At 39.4% G+C, this 22750-nt stretch overlaps 1 protein-coding gene across 1 annotated transcript in view; it reads right to left on the bottom strand.

The window, feature by feature from the left end:
• Positions 1–22750, bottom strand: part of PLXDC2 (plexin domain containing 2) — a 487631-nt gene that overhangs the window by 273504 nt on the left and 191377 nt on the right. The window contains exon 2 of the mRNA XM_017869226.1: positions 12226–12437. Coding sequence (XP_017724715.1) covers positions 12226–12437 — 212 coding nt within the window. The remainder of the gene's footprint in view (positions 1–12225; positions 12438–22750) is intronic.

Here is a 22750-nt window from a genome sequence, read left to right as displayed (position 1 = left end):
GAGGAAGGAAGGAAGGAAGGGGAAGGGGAAGGGGAGACCTCTGAATGTACTAACTCATTTTATTTCCTTAGGTATATGATAGAAAATATTACTTTCCATAGAGTTTTTGAGGAACAGTGAATATACAAAGATTTCTCTAAAAAGTGTGTTTGCCTTTAGGAGATAATTTTACTATCATCTGGTACAATTGGTAACATGAGCAAAATTTCTAATGAATACTTATGATTTTGTTCTAGCACATTTCTATATTTATTCATAGTTGTTTCCTTACAAAGCCTTATTTAACTACATTTCTCCCATTTGAATGTGACACTCTTCTATTTTGATGAAGATTAATTCCATTTACTTGTAAAAGAAATAAAGCAGTATCTGATTACTCAGTGGACAGGGGAATTTAAGTCAATTTTTATTAAAATATATTAAAGAAAAGAAGATGATCATTTATACCTGGTTTTTAATATAACAGATAATTCTATAATCCTATTTACAATGGACAAATGAATTGTTTTCAGTTCTTTGAGAAAGTTTGGCGAGATACTTTGTAAACATTTCCAAGGCATAGAATTTTAAATTAGCTTTTACTTTATACTAGTTTTAAATGACAGAACAAGTAAAGATTTCCATTCAAATAATAAACACTGTGCAAAGCACTATAATCTTAGAAAAAGGAGTATTACAACCTAAATACTCTTGGGAAAAAATCAAAAAATCAAAATCAATGCATTCATCTTTGAAAATTATAAAAAAATTTCATTAAACCACAAAAGATCAGGTAGCATTACTTTTAGGTAGAAAATCCTATCATGAAATAAAACATCTTCAGTTTTGGAAGTACCTAAAAGATTTCCTTAATAAGAAGTGATATAACACGTGAATTTAAAAAAATTTAAACAAATTAATAGAAGTTTGCTTTGTAAGTTTTTCTTTCAAATTGTTTTGGGCACAATCAGGAACTGCACCGTGAATTCAAAATAAAAGAGATAGATGCTAGGTAGGCAGGTAGATACATAGGTAGATAGATAAACAGATTGATAGGGACAGATCTCTAGATATCATCTAAAAGGCGAATGTTAGTGATTTACATAGCTTTGCTCTTTAAGCTAAAGATTGCATAAATATATAAGTTTACAAAAGAGTTAGAAATTACTTATAAAAGCAAAATAGTTCCAGCCATAATAGTTTATTGCATTCCTTCAATTCAGTGCAATGGATTCCAAACTATTACTTCAATTTAATCGCTAAAGTTTGAGATAACATATAGACAATAACTAAAAACAACTGTTCCCAAAGGCTGCCAAGTTCACTGCTTTTGTTTCTAGACAGATTTATACATCTATGCATTGCTTGGGCATGAACAGAAATGTATTCTTTCAGGGAAATACAAAAAGAAAACTAAGGCAGTCTCTTTTCGTTCTAAATGTTACTATCTTTTCTTGAACATTTGAGTATTTGATGCCTTCTTTAATAGAGCATAGAGTGACACATTAGCAAATGTTTTTATCACAAACACAAAAGCAATGCATGGATCAGACATGCTAATATTTTTATAAAGAGACCCTTATCAGGCCAGACGTGGTTGACTCTTGCAATTCCAGCACACTTTTGGAGGCCGAGGTGGATGGATCACCTGAGGTCAGGAGTATGAGACCAACCTGGCCAGCATAGCAAAACCCCATCTCTATTAAAAATACAAAAAAATATAGCTGGGTGTGGTGGCGACACTGTAATCCCAGCTACTCAGGAGGCTGAGGCAGGAGAATCGCTTGAACCTGGGAGGTGGAGGTTGCAGTAAGCAGAGATCGCACCACTGCACTCCAGCCTGGGCAACACAGCAAGACTCCATCTAAAAAGAGAGAGAGAGAGAGAGAGAGAGAGAGAGAGAGAGAGAGACCCTTATTCCCTTATCTATCTTAGATCTGCTTCAGAAATACAAGGTGAAGTATAACTCTCTGAATATTTAGCAGAGTGTATTATGCATCATTGCTTAAAAATAGAAACACAAATTTTCATACATATGTTTAGATAATCAGAGAAAAAATTAAATGCCTCCTCTATTTGTAATGGCCTATCGATGTGTAGACCTAATAGTGTTTCCATCTAAGTCACAATATTTGACAAAGACACATGAGACATTTTTAGGGAAGATTCATAGAAACTTCTGGTTGTCACATACAGTTAGAGAACATCACCGTTTATCAGACACTGTCATCCTTTATGTTTTCAACGAATTGGTGCTAAATTGTTGAGTACACATTAATTTGTATGATAAAATAAATGGCAAAGACTCACTGTGATTCGTGTACCCAACTAGCATTAGTCCTTGTAAAGATGATGTAAGTTCACGGACAGAGTAGATTCATCATATTACGGATCTTCATGGAAATAAGTAGTGGCTCTGATATTCCCCCAGATGCAGTAATAAAAATAATGCTATCAGCATGTCTGTGTCAACTCAGATTTATTTAGCCCTTGAGGTACAATCAATTCATTATTCCATTTGTGATTCTGAAAATCACAGGAAGGAAACCTAGTCTTTAAGGTCTAATCCACTGATACGGAATGGGATTGCCCAGTGAATGATCCCGGAAGCTCTCTCCTTGTTGCCAGGAAAACAGATAGCTAAGAAGATGAGTTATGGTCCCCACAGGGACAGGAGCTGAGCTGAATTCAATATTCCTTCAGACCTGGTAACCCCAGTCTAGGTGCTGGTGGATGACATTTTTCACACTTTGCTAAACTGCTGGCAGTTAAGCCTGGACTGTGTTGTGTGGGATCCTCAAATGTGAATTTCCCTGTATGAATTTCTCCCATGCTTGGGAGAGCAAAGAATTCCTTCCCAGGAGTACCGTCCCTCTGTGGGTGCATCCAGCCGCACTCTGGCGCAAGCACACTTCTCCATGAGCCACCAGGAGAATGGAGGCCTCCTGCATCTTCTGACCTCCCTGCTGCTCCTGAGTTCCAGCCCATACTCAATGGCCACTTGCTCCTTCATCCTGAGTCCTTTGTTCAACATATAAAGAATGGACATATTCTGAACTACAAAAATAATTAACTGTAACATGATTTTTAAAAATCAACTAGACAAATATTTAGACCTATGACATTGGGGCTGAACTGTAATTTTCACATTGAAAATAATTTTCATCTGAGTATATTTGATATGTCCTCTTGGAAATTAGTACAGGCAAAGAAGAAAAATATGTTTGCAAAATGATAAAATAGAAAGTCAGCTGATTAACTGTTACCTGGCATTCTCTATATTCAAATTCCCCTATCACTGTCACTATTTAATGCAGAGTAAGGATATATTAAAGTCCTCATGACTATGGAATATGGCTATGGAATTAAAGTAGAAAAAACTTGATGTGATGATCATATAATTAATCTTAGGATCCCGTGGGGAATGGGGAGATTAAATATGAGATTTCTCTTTGAACATGGAGAATGTAAGAATATTATTCACCCTGAAACATAATTCTTGTTCTGAAAATAAATTATATGACTAATGCAGTTAATAATTCTACAACCTGCATGTATCATTCTAAAGACTATTTTCATGCCATGACTATAAGTAAACTCAATTAGCTAATAGCGAAGCATCAAAGAGAAAATTCAGTTATTCTTCATGGAACTCTTTGAAGGACAGTTATGGATCTTTTTCCATTTTTGTTTCAATAAAGAGCTGACATGTCAAACTAAGAATAATCTATAATCGAGCAAGATATATGATACTCTATTTTAATCCTCATTATCTTTTTAGAGGGTGAGCAATAATTGCAGATATCACTTCTGTCTGATTTACTATTTTCGGTACACTTTCTTTGCAAAGTAAAGTCCTCATCAATATGCTAAACGAAAATGAATGGGAGAGAAATCAGAAGTTTAAAATCCATGTGTTTTTGCAAATTACCCAAACAGAAAAGACTGAAATAGATTTTGCTGTCAGTTAACACACAACCTTTGGCAATACAGAGTGGAAGAAACGAGGCCAGTTCTCAACCCACATTAGATAGGGGCTGTCAAGGTAGCATCAGGCCACTCTGCCAGGAAAGGCAACGGCAGAGACTTGCAATTAACCTTCAGAATCAAGCAAGGAACAGAACGTCAGGCAAAATTTCAGCAATATTGATTAATTTAAATTAATGAGTAGAAATCTAAATATTTCTGAAATTCATATGCTCATCCATAGCCTTTCCCCTAACCACTATCTCACGTCACACTAAGCTAAATTGAACTCATCTTTTCACTGCTAGATTTTGGATTTCTGATCCAGTTCCCATAGCTATTGGGTAGGAGCATCAATGCCAACTTGCCTTTCTGTATTTAATATTGTATAGCAGTTTCCAAGTACCTTCCTGATAAATTTCAAACACCTTAGTGTCATACACAATGAAGTTTAAAATCTTGCTCCTGGTTATCTGTGTAAAACACGCTATCTAGTATGACCTTGACACCTGGCTATCTTCTGACACTTTCTTTGTGACTTGGTTCAGATGACACCTCATCGCTGCATTAATCCTGCCTCTCTATAGAACAAAGGTCTCCTTCTGCCTCTTCATGAACCTATGCAATATTTCTCCTTTTCAACTGCATGCTTTCACATGCTTTCATTCTCATCTTCTGACACCTACAAGCATTTGGAAGATTTCAGTTCACTTTGAGGTCCAAGATGTGCGCTTCTTCAGGATTAATCTTTGCCTTCCCTTTGCACAATTTTCTGATTTTGCAGCCACATGTTAAACATCTACCAGTTTAAGAGTCCCCAAAAGGAAATACTTCACACATAAAACTCCATCAGATTTTCACACATAAAACTCCATCAGATTTTCACATTCATAATAGATATAGCTAAAGGACTGTTCAATGTCAAAGGATACTTTTGAAAATGTCAAAATCTACACTATCACATTCTTCTTATACATAAGGGTTTTCTTCTAAGAACTCACTGAGCACGATAGTAGTGTAAAGACGGAACCAGCATAGCAACATTCCACAAAATTTTATCACTCCATTTCTGTGAATTGGGATGATGTCTTACTGCTTCTTTATAGTTATATTCATTATTGTCACTTTCAGACCTCTGAAACTGAGTGAGCATCTGTAGGCTTAAAATACAGATGAGGAGTAAGCTTTTCCACATCTAAGGATGATCCAATGTGCTCTTTTGTATTAGTCCATTCTCAAGCTACTGATAAAGACATAGCCAAGGCTGGGTAATTTATAAAGAAAAAGAGGTTCAATGGACTCACAGTTCCACATGGCTGGAGAGGCCTGACAATCATGGCAGAAGGTGAAGGAGGAGGAAAGTCATGTCTTGCATGGTGACAGGCAAGGGAACTCTGCTTTATGAAACCATCCGATCTCATGAGACTTGCTTACCATCATGAGAACAGTATGGGAAGAGTCTGCCCCTGTGATTCAGTTACTTCCCACTGGGTCTCTCCCACAACACATGGGAATTATGGGAGCTATACAATTCAAGAAGAGATTTGGGTGGGGACACAGCCAAACCATATCATCTCTATACTGAAAACATAACATGGAGATTCTGTCCACATCAACATTACAAAATTTGCTTTTTCTTCATAAAGTAATCATCAACACCATCACTTTTTTTTACTTTTTTATTTTTTTGAGATGGAGTTTCACTTTCATTGCCCAGGCTGAAGTGTTGTGACATGACCTTGGCTTACTGCAACCTCCACCTCCCAGGTTCAAGCAATTCTTCTGCCTCAGCCTCTTGAGTAGCTGGGACTACAACATGCACCACCATGCCTGGCTAATTTTGTATTTTTAGTAGAAATAGGGTTTCACTCTGTTGGCCAGACTGGTCTTGAACTCCTGACCTCAAGTGATCCACCTGCCTCGGCCTCCCATAGTGCTGGGATTACAGGTGTAAGCCACCATGCCTGGCCTACATTCTTTTTTCAGATTAAGTATTTGCTGATGACTTATTTCCTCTCAAATAGATTTTCTAGTTAAAGGCTGCAATCAGCTATTAGAGCCCATGCAATGACCTTGTATATAGCAATTAGCAACTGGTAAAAATTTTAAAGAAACATATTGCACAATTTGTAAAAATAAGATGCCAACACAACTGGCAGTGTATGTGTGATAGCCGAAGATCAAAGAGAGTTTTAGATATGTATTTAAGAGAAAACTGTTTATCTCTACTTTTAGCTAAATCTGTCACATATACTTGTTGATCATTCTTGACTGTACTTTCCTCAGATATGAACTCTAATGCACATGAATAATACAACAGTTGCTGGATACAACTGAAAGTTTTAATTAGGTACCAGAATGAGAATTCCATAAGACATACTGTTGGCAGGCACCTAAATTTAATCCAAGATTTCTGCTCTCAAAACTAATAGCTAAATCCTTACAACCCAAAGTGTGGCCTGTGGCCTGCCCACAACTGTATCACCTGAGACCTTATTAGAAACAGAATATCAGACCAGCTCCAGCCTAGAACTAAGAAATCAGAATGTGCGTTTTAACCAGATTCCCAGGTGATTTGAAAGGTTGTTAAAGTTTCAGACGCATTGGCCTAGCTCCCAATCTCTGAGTCATTTTTGATCATGAAACTACACTAATATGATCCCTAATCCCTATTTCTAAAACCTCCCTTCTTCAGTCATCCAGAGGCTTTTGAATCAAGGCAAAAATCACACAGTAAAGTCCTTTTCATAAACACTTTCAGTGTCCCAAGAGTGGGAATATGAGACTTCCCATATTGCATGTGAATAAGTGTTCAAAACCACATATTTGGTCTAGCATGTCATGAAGGACTTTGTGATTGATTTCTATAAAGTGAAGAACTGTAAGTGACCAACACTATTCTACAGCAGTAGGCTGGTGAAACTGAGCTTTATGAAGCATCAATAATTTCAGCCAACACTGCTGAAGCTCTCTCCATCCTGTGAGGTGCTATCCTTGCTACAAGAGCTTCTTGCCAGATAATGGGAAGGTCGCCAGCCTCCAGGGGAAGATGCTTGCCCTGCTCATTTACACATGTGTCCCTGAGGTTGTGGAATTCAGCAAAGGCTGCTCCAACAAGGCCAAGTCATGAATGGAATCCAATCCTGCCTGAAAGCCCTGGAAGCCTTTATATTCCCAAAATAATTATACAAAGTAGCACATGCAGTGACTGTTTCAGGACACCTCATTTTTAATACCTACACATCAGTGGAAGGTACTTTACTTCTCACCTGGCTAAGTGGTTATATGTCCATATGAATGAACAGAGGAAATATAAGAAGAAAGGTCTCACAGAAATCAACATTCAGATCAATAGTGGCATTTGCCGTCTGTTGGGTTCCTGCGTATTCAACAGGATATACACTTGGCTTCTAGAGATTTTATATGTTCACGGGAAGAATATTAGAAAATGAAAACAATGACAACAACAAAACCTTAACTGGAAGAATTATTTAACTGGGATACCAAGTTTTACAATCCTTCCATTATCTGTTCTTATGAAGAGCCAGAAAAAATACTGTCACCAAGTACCAAGTGAAGAGAATAACAGCCTTTGTGTCAAAACAGTAAACATGCTATTGTCTTGTTTTGGTTTGGGATTTTTGTTGTTGTTGCTGTTCTATTTAAGTGAAAGTAGAATATAAAGTCTAGGCATGAAAAAAATGAAGAGAACATCTGAGGAATGCCATTCTGGGTGGTTTTTGTCTCACTGTGATACACATAATTTTAACAGCCACTACTGCAGCCAGGGCTGCAGGACAAAATAATTCTGATCCCTGAAACCGACTTTGAAAGCATCTAAAGGAAAAAAGCACACAGAATTTTTTCTAGCTTATTGTTTGTGTTTAGCAATATAAACCAAAAAGAGAAGCAAGATCTTGTAACAATGCCAGGCACAGAGTATTCACTTTATAAGCATTTAGTTCCTTTCTTTCTTATTTCTGTTTAACAATTAGGCAAAACTATTTTCCCCAAAAGAGATGCAACCGTGTTCACAATTACCTTTTTTACCTTGTTTTTTTTTCAGACTTAGTCTCGCTCTGTCGCCCAGGTTGGAGTGCAGTGGTGGGATCTCGGCTCACCGCAACCTTCACCGCTCAGGCTCATGCAATTCTCATGCCTCAGCCTCCTGAGTAGCTGGGATTACAGGCGCTCGCCAGCACACCTGGCTAATTTTTGTACTTTTGGTAGAGACGAGGTTTCACCATATTGGCCAGGCTGATCTCAAACTCCTGACCACAGGCTATCCGCCTGCCTCGACCTCCCAAAGTGCTGGGATTACAGGTGTGAGCCACCGTGCCTGGCCCACAAACACCATTTCAAGGGCCAGGATAAGTAAACCTTTCTGATATGGCTTGTATATCTGTCCTTTCCAAATCTCATTTGGAAATGTAATCCCAGTGTTGGAGGTGGGGCCTGGTGGAGGTGTCTGAATCATGAGGGCAGATCCCTCATGAATGGCTTAGTGCCATCCCCTTGGTGATGAGTGAGTTCAGGAGAGATCTGGTTGTTTGAAAATGTACAGCACCGTGCCCCTCGCTCTCTCTTGTTCCTGCTCTCATCGTGTGACATGCCTGCTCCTGCTTTGCCTCCTGCCATGGTTGAAACCTTCCTGAGGCCACACCTGAGGCCAAGCAGATGCTGGAGCCATGCTTCCTATATGGCCTACAGAACCGTGAGTTAAATCAACCTCTTCTCCTATAAATGACCCAGTCTCGGTATTTCTTTATAGGAAGGCAAAAACAGCCTAGTACACTTTCCAAACTTTCAGAGGTAGATTTTTGTTTCCAAAACCAGCGGCAGTGCCAACGAGTTACTCGGGGAGCTTTAGATCCCAATAATCTCCATCAATCCCCAGAACGCCATCAAAATAAGTGAATCTTGAAATAAAGGCAGTGTTCTTAGTATGCAACTCTAGCTTCAAGACAAGTCTTTTTTGAGCCAGACTGAAACTCCACAATTACCCTCATATGGATACCCAGGGGCTGCCGCTGTTCAAAATCACTACATAACTCAAGTGCCATTTGTCTTTCCTTTTGCTAGAAAGAGCAACGTCAAGTCTAAAGGATCGACCTTGTGAGCCTGGCAAAGCCTGCATTTGAATACCAGCTGGGTTTGAATACTCATTAATGGGAAATCTTAGGAAAATACTAAAACCTAAATCTGAAATTGCCTTCATGTAAAAGAATCATTGAAATTGCCCAGAAAACATGGGGACACAAATCTCTCGAGACTGCTGTGAGGACCAAAGAAGACAGCACCTACACAGTACCTGGCAGATCTTAGCCCTAGATGAGTACCCACCAAACAGTCCCCTGGGCCATCCTTCTGCCCTCTTTTTACTGATTCAAAACTACTGACACTTCGTGGTCTCCCTCTGTTAAGGTAGGAAGTGGGAAAATAGGCTGAATAACAAAATTACAGCTACAGTAACCCCTGGGATTGTATTTTCAGGACTGTTAATATACCCCCGATCAAAGAGATTCCTTATTTTATAAATGATTAAGAAAACTCAGCACTCCACGAGAGAGATCACGGAGTTCTCACAATCTGTGTTTAAGAAAATTCAGCACCCCACAGGAGAGATCACAGAGTTCTTGGAATCTGTGTTCTCCTCTTTCTTTTTTAAAAAAATTTAGAAATCTTTACATACTTAGGGGTACTGGTGCAGATTTTGTGCATTTTGTCGTGGTAAAGTCTGGGCTTTTAGCCGAATAGTGATGTGTTGTTCCCTTTCAATATCCATCAAGTCCTAGTTCTGGGCAGAGAGGAAACGCCTCTGCTTCTATTCAGTGCTCCTTTCTTGACACTACACCCCAGCTAAAGAGTGGCAATTATGTTGCCTACCCCAAGCTGCTATGACATCATCATTGCCAAAATAGCAGGTCACTCTGCAGGAGTCAGAATATCCTCTTAGAGATATAATAAGACTTCTGCTCCTGACACATCGACCATTGCCTGGTAAGGGACCTGGCTGGGGCAGCCTGCGAACACCATAGCTGCATAATAGCTAATGCCACGGAGCGGGGTTTGAGAAATTGCTATATTTTTCCAATATACTGAATTTCCACAGCCTGGGCTTCAGGTCTTCTGAAGATTTATCTCAATGTGAGGGAACAAAATGATGCCTTGATACTATTTGCAGGACTAGGTAGTATCTGCTTCAGGAAGCTGAGTTCTTTTTCTTAAATAATGAGTATTTCAGGGACTGTGGTGCAGTAAAAAGGATGCTGCCTGGTTCTTAAAAATCATAAGCCTGTCAGCTCAGAGAAAGTAGGAACTGAAACTTCAGGCTGAGAGAGAATGTGCCAGCAGACAATGAGCAGACCATACGTGACAACAGAACTCTGTGCTGTGAGGACCAAACAAGACAGCATCTACACAGCATCTGATGCAACCTCTCCAGCAGCTAGTTCAGGAAGCCACAACACAGCCTTGGCAGTAGTGAGCCCGGAAAGATCAGGACTTCCTTAGTAACTGAGAGCTTCTCTATTCCTTTGTCTTCATATCTCTCTCAGGACCAACCATTAAAAGCCAAAGATGTTCCTTACACTAATAACATAAGATGCTGTTTCTTGCCGGGTGCGGTGGTTCACGCCTTTAATCCGAGCACTTTAGGAGGGCGAGGCAGGTGGATCACTTGAGGTCAGGAGTTCAAGACCAGCCTGGCCAACATAGTGAAACCCTGTCTGTACTAAAAATACAAAAATTACCCGTGTATGGTGGTGCACACCTGTAACCCCAGCTACTCAGGAGGCTAAGGTAGGAGAATGGCTTGAATCCAGGAGGCAGAGGTTGCAGTAAGCCGAGATCGTGCCACTGCACTCCAGCCTGGGCGACAGAGTGAAATTCAGTCTCAAAACAAACAAACAAACAAACAAACAGACAAACAAACAAACATGCTGTTTCTAATTAGCCCACCTTCATTCAGGTTTGCCATGCCAACAACCTCCAATGAGAGTGCATCTGAACCTTCTATTTTTCACTAAAAGCCTTCCCACTCCCCAACCTGCCTTTATATCTCTGCTGAAAACAAGTGATGGCAGCCGAAGCCATGCCCGAGCAAACTGGATACATCACCTCTGTTTGTTCTCATGTCGGTGGTCTTCGCTTTTTGCCAGTTTACTTGCTTGTTTCTGTTGTACCTAGTTTACAAACAAGGTTGTATTTGGTGATTTACAGTGCTAAGGACTACAGAAACTTAAGAAATGTAACACCACCTTTGAGGCCTTTGAGCAACCTTTAAATCTGCCTAAAACGCACCCTCTGCACATGTCTGTACTTCGCAAACTGTTCTCTGACCACTGTCCTCCCTCCACTTCATAGCTGCAACCATAATAAAGAATAACTCAGTCAGAGAGACCAATCATTCCAGTTTGTCCAGAAATGTTTCATATTTAACACTGGAAGCCGTCCTACGTTCCAGAAAACCTCTTGGCCCCGAGCAAACTGGAACCAGCGGTCACCCTATGAGACAGTCCTGGAGATGTCATTCTACACCTCAGCCACTGCAGAGGAAATTGACTCTGCCTAGCATGCCCCCTCCCTCCTCCCATCAACAGGTCATCAATTAGGTGAACTCCTCTCAATGTGTCAAGCCCCACCTAAATGCCCAGTTCTAGGCTACGCCTCTTTGGCAGCACCCCAACTCTCAATCCCAAGTAGTTTCATCGCACTCTCCTTCACGCCACACTACAGCCTGCATACTTTTATTGTACATGTCACATGGCACTGGGATGATTTGCTTATGGCACTTAGATGCTCTTACACAGGGCCAAGAGAGGTGGCTCATGCCTGTAATCCCAGAGCTTTGGGAGGCCTTTGTGGGTGGATCACCTAAGGTCAGGAATTCCAGACCAGCCTGGCCAACGTGATGAAATGCCATCTCTACTAAAAATACAAAAAATAGCCGAGCGTGGTGGCACATGCCTGTAGTCCCAGCTACTTAGGAGGCTGAGGCAGAAGAATTGAACCCAGGAAGCAGAGGTTGCAGTGAGCTGAGATCATGCCACTGCACTCCAGCCTGTGTGACAGAGTGAGACTTCATCTCAAAAATAAATAAATACATAAAGATGCTCTTACACGATGAATTCCTTGAGAGCAGGCACAGTATTGTTGCCTCACTGCTCACTGTCATCAAGTTCTAGATTGAGATGAAGAGACAACTTACGTAATAAAAGTTGGGCATCTACATGAAATATATTCACTAATCCATTTCAGTTACCCAGACTATTTATCTACCTCGATCTGGGTGTTGTTGTCCTGCCCATCGTCCAGCAGCAGGTCTGTGAAGCTTCTGGGCTCAGAAGAGTCTTGGCTGACGCTTGCTCGGTTCGTGTCTACCGCCTTGAGAAAGTCCAAGTTTCTTTTCCACCTGTGGCTGTATGCGTGGGAATCGATTTCCACCTCCTCCTCTGTGTGAGGGAAGGCCTGAGCAACTCCATACTGCCAATCTGTTTGAAAAAGAAAGAAAATGTCTTCACTCATTATGTGTACCATACATGCACGTGCTGTCGGCTCGAGAAGAAAAAATAATTCTGTGAGGCACGAGAATAGGAAGCTAACTTATAAGGGTTAAATCTGTTTACTTGTGACCTCTTGAGCTGGTACGAACATCTCTGATTGGAATGCAATTGCAGGAAACACCAGGAGTTGTGACAGTGGTTAATGGGCAGATCTTGCAGAGTTTTAAAAAACAGATGTGCTGCCCTGAAGCAATGCATTTTTATTCCCTTCCCTCACCCCTCCACATGCACACTTCATAAACATTCTCTAGCTGTTCTGAAAAAGCAATCTAGAATCCAAAGGGATGAAACCAAGTGACTGTCAGATTATTTTGAAAATAAAAATCAGACCTCATTAACTTGTAAGCTTGTATTTATTTCACTTGCGTTATGTTGGACAGCAAAGAGACACCAATGTATATGAACGGGTTAAATAATACATGAAATTGTCTTCGTGTAAATGGGCGAAACTCCCTTGTAGCTTACAAGCCAGTCTTGGTTCACTGCCTGACCCATTTAATAAGTAAGACCCTCAGGAGTCATCACTGCACTTTTGTTCATTTGCACCGTTCTCACCTTGAAATCTTGTCAGGGTCTAAAGGATGACAGTTATGGGCACTTATAGAAATGGATGGGAAGGCAAGGAGATCAAATCACAAAGGCATTTTAAAGCTGTCTGCAGGGACTGGCCTTGCTGACCCAGCTTATCCTGCTACTCCAGGAGGAAAAAATGAGATTTAATCATTACTCCCCGTCTTTCATTTCGGTAGGTCAGCAGGGGAAGGCGTGCCACAAGTATTGGAAATTCAGTTTCTGAACAAGAATAGCCTTCTTCTCCCCAACTATTACTAAAAGATATGAATGGACGGGTTTTAGAACTGGCAAGATATGGGTTCAAAAAGGGAGAAGAAATTTAATTATAGCCATTATGTTCCCCTTGGTACAATCACATTCTAAGAATCCAAAATGTATTTAATACAGCTTATAATACAATGATTCAGCTACTTAGAACTCTAATAGCTAACTTAAGGTTACCACTACCAATCACAGGCAAAATTACCTAAACTACTTCCTTTTCAACTCAGAAAGGTGCTACTAATTCTTCTAGACAGAGAGGATATTATTTGGTTTCACAGTAAACTTAAAAGATCTCTTATTGTCTGACATTTTGGTGCATAGAACCCAGAGAGAAACACTACCATGATGTCTGCCATCTAGACCTTTCCTTGAACTCATAGAATGTTAGAGCTCAAAAGGACCACAGAGACCAAAGTAGCCAAAACTCCACAGGGAGAAACCCAAGAGCGAGGGAAATGTAGCATTGTGTTCATTTTATTGAATTGCTGTAGGCTTAAAAAAAAATTCCATGTACATGAAGGGCTGAGTGTGGACACCCTCCTGCCCTCCACACAATGTTTAATAAGCACATCTAAGCAGTATTGTCATCATCACTGTAGAAAATATGTCTTTTTGTAACACTGTTGTCCCTACTGGCCATTGGATAGTACTCAAAATGTGTTTATTGACTGACTGAATGAGTGGATGAATGAATTGTTGACAGTCTTTCTGGAACAAGCATCATCGGACCAGGCAAAATTAAGTAATGAAAAAACTACTGTGCAAGGAAGAATCCAGGACTCTTGGGCTGGAATTCTTTCCAGTAGATTTGCTGGTTGTATGATCCGGCATAATTCTAAAAAGTCTCAGTGCTTTTGTTACCCTATATTTTAAATGGGAATGAAAATATCCTGCCTGCAAAAGCAGACAGCTTTTCTGGAGAATGTGTCAGGCTCTAAGACCTATGGTTTTAGGCAAAGCTGCACAAAGCAATTTTACTTGCTTTATTTATATATCCTGCTTAATTACCAAAAATATATGAGGCAGTTTATAATCCAGGTAAGCAATAAAACTTTATGACAACCAGATAAGACCTCCTAGCACAACACTTAGGTCAATGTCAGATACCTGCGTTTTCCTTGCACTTGCTATAGTAGCTCTTAGCAAGTTACACCCCTGACATAGCTATGCAAACACAAAGAGTCACGTAGGAACCGCTGAAAACCCATGCAAGATCCGTGTTAGAATGTCAACCCAGATAAGAAATGGTAGCAAACATCATGCAGAGAATAGATTAAATGATTCCAGATAAAAAATGGTATTTTAAAAACATACACAGTAAGGGAATGGTGTCAACCAGAGGCATATCAGTCTTCCAAAATGTAAATCAGAAAAAAAGAAACACCTACAACTTCAAAGGATTTGTCTTCATTAAAATCTTCAAAACAGAATTTCAAAGCAGCTCTTGGTTTCTTTTAAATAAGTGTTACTTCTTCCTCCTTGATATGAGTTTTTACCATTTTTTAGATATTTATAACATAGGACAAAACAGAACTTTCTCGAATACCCATTAGCACCCTCCCTCCCCTTTTAAATTAGCTTCTGGGATCCTGGCACAGAACAGAAAGTAAATGGAATGCCTAACACTGGGGAGCCTTCTGCATGGGATTCTACTTCTCAACTTCGTCAAAGTTGCTTTCCTATTTTAGTTCCTGCCTTCCTTCTCTAGAGAATAAATGAAAAGGAACTCCAAAACTTAGAAATGATGAAGTCTCCATTTCCCACTGAAGTTGAAATTTGAGAAGTCTGATGAATGTGTCAAACTCTTGTTTTCGTAGTGAACATTCAAGCTCATCCTTTAGTAAGATTATTAGGAAACAGTAAATTTAGCAGACAGGTAGGAGACAAGCATATATCCTTACTCTAGCACTTACAAGGTTTGGTCTCTAGACAGCTGAGGTTTGATTTTTTACCCCATTGTTTAGCAGCATTTTACGATTTTGTATCTCTCCCTTGCTGTCACCACTGACAGCTATTACAGTCAAATGTTGACAAACCTCCATCTCTGTGCGTCCTAGTATTTGCTACCTCAAACTTGGAAAACAGATCACTTGCTTGCTCTAATTGTGTTTGCAAAGAGTAAACAGGATCTCAGGAAAAACCTGAGGGGTTTTCTAATGAGAACATTTGTCAGCTTTAGGGCCTGGCATCCATGAATATCCATTTGGTTGCTTCTTTTGGTTGGCATTTTAAACCTAATTCTTTCTCTCTGGTTATGTCATGAATAAACAAGGCTACCTGGTCGTGCATAGAGGAAATCCTATTATGTGTTCATAATTCGGTAGTACATGGCTCATCAAGACTGAAAAGTATGGAACTGAGTTAGATTTTGATCCCACTTCTAAATGATTTTTAGAGAAGATAAAACAAGTCAAAATGGATGTTTTACAGAATAAAGACAGGGTAATTGGAAAAATCACAGCTTCATTATCTGTATTGTAAATTACTCCTATGCATTTCACAGACTTTCAAACTCATACAAATATTTTAAATTACTCTTTAAGTCAGCACCAAAACAAATTACTCAGAAGCAAGATGAAGGAATAGATATGACATACTTTTTCCCTTTCCAGCTGTAGTAAAAGCAAAAACAATAAGAGGGATCTTTGAATAGTCTGGCTGAACAGATTGTTTGTTTTCTGTCTACTGTATGTTAAGTAAACACTGATGGAAAAACCTTCAATGATCATTTTCCCCAACATATTTGGCTATAGTCATTAATCACACAGCTCATGGAAACACTAAATGCACCTCTTGATTGCCATTGGAATATAAGAAGAGGAAGCTTTGAAAACACATATCTGTAAATACAATTGATCTTAACACATTCTTAAGATATTTTATTTGATCTTAATAGCAGATAAACTATTATAATAGAAAGTTCTTCATTGTTTTTCCAATAAACATTATTAGGAAACCCCACAGTGTTCAGTTAATCTGAAAGTAGAACAGGAAATTCATGTGTATCCTCATATTATACTTTGCAAACCTTGCAGGTCTATCTGTTGTCATCATATACTATAATATAACATAAAAGTAAAAGGGAAGAAAGCTGTGCTTGGAAGGGTATGTTTCTGTATTATACTAATGATTTTATTAAAATACCTTGCATTTAACTAACAGTTATTTGCTGAAAACATCTGAACATTTTTTGAGTTTTACATACAAAGCACACATGTAATACATGTGAAACCACCAAAAAGCAACTGCATAAATTGATATGCATCTCATGTCATTAGGATCCATCTTTACTGCACCTTTTGACAAACAGTTTGACCTGCACTTTTCAAGTGAAGCAAATCACTACTGTAAATCCTCTGAAACATTCAGAGTGTTCACTGAAAGCAGATTGGCTGGATAGATGCATCTGAGACTAGATGAAAATATTTGGCTAAGATAGACTGCCATATGTCTTTGCATATCAATTCACTGCAGAACCAAAGATAAAATTCTATAGAAAATAGCTATATCCTTAGGTATGTTGATAAACTGGACTACCCCAGCTTTGAGGTTTTAACTGGCAGCATTACAGACTAAGGTAGCTACAGAAGATAAAGCTTACAGAATGTTTGGTCCAGAGATACTAAGGAGTTGAATGGGACCTAGACACCCTATTTTATTAAAGCTCTGAGGAAGACTTTTGTGTCTCCTAGGTTGAAGTTTGCCTCATATTCTATTCCCACCATAGGTGCTGATATGGCTTGACTGTATCCCTACCCAAATCTCATCTTGAATTCCCACGTGTTGTGGGAGGGTCTGAGTGGGAGATCATTGAATCATGGGGGCAGGTTTTTCCCGTGCTGTTCTAGTGATAGTAAGTCTCACGAGATCTGATGGTTCTGTAAGGGGAGTTTCCCTGCACAACCTCTCTCTGCCTGCTGCCCGCCATGTAAGATGTGATTTGCTCCTCCTCACCTTCCCCCATGATTGTGAGACCTCCTCAACCACATGGAACTGTAAGTCCATTAAACCCCCCCTTTCCTGTATAAATTACCCCGTTTCAGGTATGTCTTTATCAGCATGGTGAAAATGGACTAATACAGGTGCCTTAGGTCACATTTCCATCATCTTTTGTCTCCTGGCTTCCTAGCCTGTTTATTTGTTTGTTTTAGAGACAGAGTCTTGCTCTGTCACCTGGGCTTTAAGTGCAATGGGCATGATCATAGTTCACTATAGCCTCAAATCCCTGGGCTCAAGTGATCTTCCCACCTCAGCCTCCTGAGTAGCTAGAATTACAGGTGCACACCACCATGCCCAGCTAATTTTTAATTTTATTTTTTGTAGAGATGGGGTCTTGCTTTGTAGCCCAGGTTGGCCTCAAACCCCTGGCCTTGAGTGATCCCTCAGCCTCAACCTTCCAAAAATGCTGTGATTATAAGCATGGGCCTCCATGCCTGGCTAATTTTTAATTTTATTTTTTGTAGAGATGGGGGGGGTCTCATTTTGTTGCCCAGGCTGGTCTTAAACTCTTGGCCCCAAGCAATTCTCCCACCTTGGCCTCCCGAAGTGCTGGGATTATAGAAGTGAACCACCATGCCCAGCCCTATCTAGTGTTATGTTGTCAAATTCTTCCTTTTCCAATCTTTTCTCCACTTGCTACTGGAGGCACCTTTCAAATTTTCACTTCACTTTTCTGACAAGCCTTGAGTGACTCCTTATATCCACTCAACTCTAAGACACTCCATCCTCTTGTTCCAGCTACTTTCCTATCTCCTCCTTCTCCCCATCATGCCTATGCTCCCACCACACAGAATTTAATAATCTCTTTACCTACAATGAATATAGTTACTGTTGCATGGATGAAAGCCTTTACCTTACCCCAGGACTTTGGGAAAACTGATAACTCCTTCAAGATTCAGCTCAATATTGTCTATTTAAATGAACTTCCCTTGACTCCCCCAGGCTGAGTTAATTGAGTTTTCTTCTATAATTCAGTAACTCCTTTGCCTGACTCCTTCAACACTCTTATGTCTACCACCACTGGAATGTGAGACTATGCAGAGGAGAGTTAACACAGCAGGCATGAGACTGCTATCCTTAGAAAAGTGCTATTTGCAAGGCTGGCCCATGGCTGGCATCTGGAAATTTAGATTTAGGGAGGGTTCCCATCATTCCGTAACTGCTAAAACTGGCTCACAGTGCCTAAACTGGGCAAACAATAGGATTTATGCTGAACACCTTTTTCCTTCTGGGAGTCTGGAATTCTGCTACAGGCTAGACAAAAGGTAGTTTATATGACCAGCCCACAGTAAGACCTTGGGACTGAATTTTTAATGAACTTCTGGGATAGATGAGATTTCACACTGTGAACGTGTTATAATAGTTCATTGCTGAAAACTTAAAATGCATACCGTGTGTGTGGAAAGGACTCTTGGAAACGTGACCCTGGTTTCCCTGGACATTGATTGCCCCATGTGCCTTTTCCCTGTACCAATTTTGCTTTGTCTCCTTTTGCTGTAATGAATCATAACCACGAGCATGACTATAATGATGAGTCTTGTGAATCCCACCAGCAAATCTCCAAAGCTGGGGTAGTTTTGGGGACCACTGATACAGAGATGTCTCAAAATAGAGACTCTAGCTTATTTATATTTTTTGTCCCATCAATACAAGCATGGACATTAGTATATAATAGGTATCTAAAGTTGTTTAATAAAAATTCAATGAGGCCTAGTGCAGTGGGTTACGCCTGTAATCCCAGCACTTTGGGAGCCGAGGTGAGTGGATCACCTGAGGTCAGGAGTTCAAGACCAGGCTGGCTAACATGGTGAAACCCTGTCTCTACTAAAAATACAAAAAAATTAGCCGGGCATAGTAGCACATGCCTGTTAATCCCAGTTACTTGGGAGACTGAAGCAGGAGAATTACTCGAACATGGGAGGCGGAGGTTGCAGTGAGCTGAGGTCATGCCATTGCATTCCAGCCTGGGTAACAGAGTGAGACTGTCTCAAAAAAAAAAAAAAAAAAAAAAAAAAAAAAAATCAACAAATGAATGATTAACCAGGTTAACAGTTGATCTGAGATGGTGTCTTAAAAGTTTATGTATGAAACCTCTTGTCTAACTTATTAAGATTTTAGACTGAGTGCAGTGGCCTAGGCCTTTAATCCCAGCACTTTGGGAGGTTGAAGCAAGCAGACTGCTTGAAACCAGGAGATGGAGACCTGCCTGGGTAACACAGCAAAACCCCATCTCCACTATAACTGCAAAATTTAGTAAATTTTGGTGAAAAACATTTGGGTATGGTGGTGTGTGCCTGCAGTTCCAGCTACTTGGGAGGCTGAGGTTGGGGGATGGCTTGACCCCCGGAGGCCAAGGCTGCAGTGAGCCGTGATGGCACTACTGCATTCCAACCTTCCAGCCTGGGTGACAGCAAGAAGTGGTCTCAAAAAAAAAAGAAAAAAAAAAGAATGTAATCATGTTTCCGAGTAGTCAGAGAAAATGGTAGAAAAAAAAAAGAATACAATGGGAAACAACCTATAAAAGCTTCTAGTTAACCAAGATGATCTTAACCCCACAATAGCTCACTGGCCAGTTAGGTAATGTTTAGCTTCACTTATGATTGCAGTTCATCATCTCTGTTCTTTGTGGTTAATGAAATCAGTAAGAAATACAACACATGTCTTTGGAGAATGTGGGCATGGCCCGGTGAGATTGAAGGCTATGAACTAGATGAAAAAAAGAACAATTTTAAGTTAAAACTAGAAAATGAGCAGAGAATGACCCTGGAAGTTCGAGGCATAAGGGTTCAATCTCGGAGGCAGCAGATAATTAGAACCATGCAGGCCTATGACCAAGATGGAAGTGCCCTGCCCATTCCCCATTCTCTGTCCTTACCCTTCTCTGCCTTTGAAGTGATTGCAGGAATTTGGGCCATTGTAGGGTGTTGTTTTGGTGAAAAACATTTGGCAATTTAAACACATATATATATAAAATGAAACAGAATGGGAAAATCCAATTAAGCAGGCACTCAATCCAAAATACACACTTGGCCAGGCACTGTGGCTCACGCCTGTAATCTCAGCACTTTGGGAGGCCGAGGTGGGTGGATCACCTGAGGTCAGGAGTTCGAGACCAGCCTGGGAACATGGTGAAAGCCAGTCTCTATTAAAATACGAAACTTAGCCGGGTGAGGTGGCATGTGTCTGTAATCCCAGCTACTTGGGAGGCTGAGGCAGGAGAATCCCTTGAACCCGGGAGGCAGAGGTTGCAGTGAGCTGAGATTGCACCACCACACTCCAGTCATGGATACAGAGTGAGATTCCATTTCACAAATAAATAAATAAAACAAAAATATACACTTAACTAATTTACACTTTTAAATTGTAATGGTTTATGATTTTACTATTACATAAAAGAGTAAAGAGACATTGTAATTTTATGTGTAATGATTATATATTATCCTATGGAAAATAAAAAGCATTCCAAGCCTAATGAGCCATCATTAATAAAATTTAAGACAACTTTAAGGTATTGCTACATCTTTACTAAAGTATTAAAAATAAATAGAATAAAACTGTATCAATGGTTATAAAACAAAGGTATTTTACACATTGCTTCTAATGATAGGTTAATAATGATAACAATAACCCTCATTTAGGGTTACTAATTGGCTTGGGCTTGGCATGAATTATTATCCCATTTTACATATGAGGGAATTGACGTATGAGAGAAGTACAGTGATGATTCTGGGAGGCAGCCAGAGCCGAGTCGTGAGGCTGGGTCTTAATTCCTGTCTAATCTGCCTCTGATTAATCACTCAGAGGATCAGTTTAGCAATCTGTCACAAAGCCTAGTGATATAACGCAAGAAAACAATCAAAGGAGAAAAAATAATCTAGGCCAAGTGTGCTATTTAAAACAGCAAAAATCTGTAAACAATTCAGCATGGAAAAGCAAATAAGAAATAGGATATCCCATCATGTTGACTCTGTTAATAGGAGGAAATGAAATGTTGTTAAGATAAAAACAGAGCAGAAAGTAATAGCACAGTAATATTGGTTATTGTTTCCTATTATATATTGAAATACTTGGGAAGTACTTTAAAACAATTAATCTTTGCATTAATTGAGGGTTTTCTATTAACTGTCTAGTAGGAATTTAAAAGAAAAATTCAAGACGATTTTAGCATTTGTTATACTGTGATGATGATAACCTCTTATCTTATAATAAAAGGAAAATGATCAAAGAACTCAGAGTGTCCACTGAATTTTCATATAAAATCTGTGTGATTTATTTAAGGAATAGGCTTCTTTCCACAGGAGCCACAATCCACAGATAACCTATGAATAGAAAAAGAGCATTTAATTAAATCTGAAAATCTATTTTATAATAAGATTCTTGTGATTTTTCACAAAGAACATTGCATCGTAAACCCAGAAACCACATAAAATGTTTAGGATGTAACCTCCCACCGTTGGTAAAATGAGAGGGTGCAGCTTTATAGCCACATGGTCCTTCCCACCTATAAAAAGTCTCCTATTCTACAGTTTAGCTAAGTATCTTGTTTGTGTACTTTAGGCTATTTGGGGTCATATATTAAATATTCTACATTCATTTTCAAGTTTTCTATTTGTGAAATTCATGTATTATGATAATACATGATATTATGGTGCATGATAATAATTTGTGAGAATTCATGTATCAACAATCAACTAAAACCTCTTGGTAAAACACTTTCACACTGCTATTCATCTTTAGTCATCTCAAACTGCTCTTGTTTCCTATATTGGGCTAATTTTATAATGAGGGCTCCGAACTAACAGCTAAGTCACATGAAAAGTTTGAGTCCACCAACCAGGGGAGACGGAAAATTCTGTAAACAAGGACCAATCATGGCCAACAGCCTCACTATGGAAAATATGAAATGACTGCGCAGAAGAGGCCAGATGTAATCAATTGTCTTAATGGTTCCCAGTGTGAGAGATGATCTGCAAATGTCTAGGGCCCAAATCACTGAGGGCCTTCTGTTAAATCCAGGCTTCCAGACGTCTGATAGACTCAATCTCATTCCATATTGTCATAACCCTATATTCAGTTTGTGGGATCGGAATCCGTAATGGTGCAACGTTGAGCCCAGACTGACTTACTCAATGACCACAGACAACAGCCAATAGATGTACCTCTGTCTGATTATGTTTTATAAATTGCATATGATTTAAATCAGATAAATCATACCATTATCATCAACTTACCCAGTTCCCATTCTGATTAATTCAAGCTAGTATTAGGGGTGAAATATTTTGATATGAAAATCTTGTTTCTCTAGGTAAATATATGATTTTGAGTTAAAAAAAAAATCACTTTTCATTTAGCCTCTTTCCTCAAAATGGTAGAACTTTAAGCCAAAAAAAAAAAAAAAAAAAGGG

Source organism: Rhinopithecus bieti, unplaced genomic scaffold (genome assembly GCF_001698545.2).
Source record: "Rhinopithecus bieti isolate Rb0 unplaced genomic scaffold, ASM169854v2 scaffold_3043, whole genome shotgun sequence".
In the NCBI taxonomy this organism is placed as follows: Eukaryota; Metazoa; Chordata; class Mammalia; order Primates; family Cercopithecidae; genus Rhinopithecus; species Rhinopithecus bieti.
The sequence above is the reverse complement of the archived record's forward strand: the minus strand, read 5'-3'. Positions and strand labels throughout refer to the sequence as shown.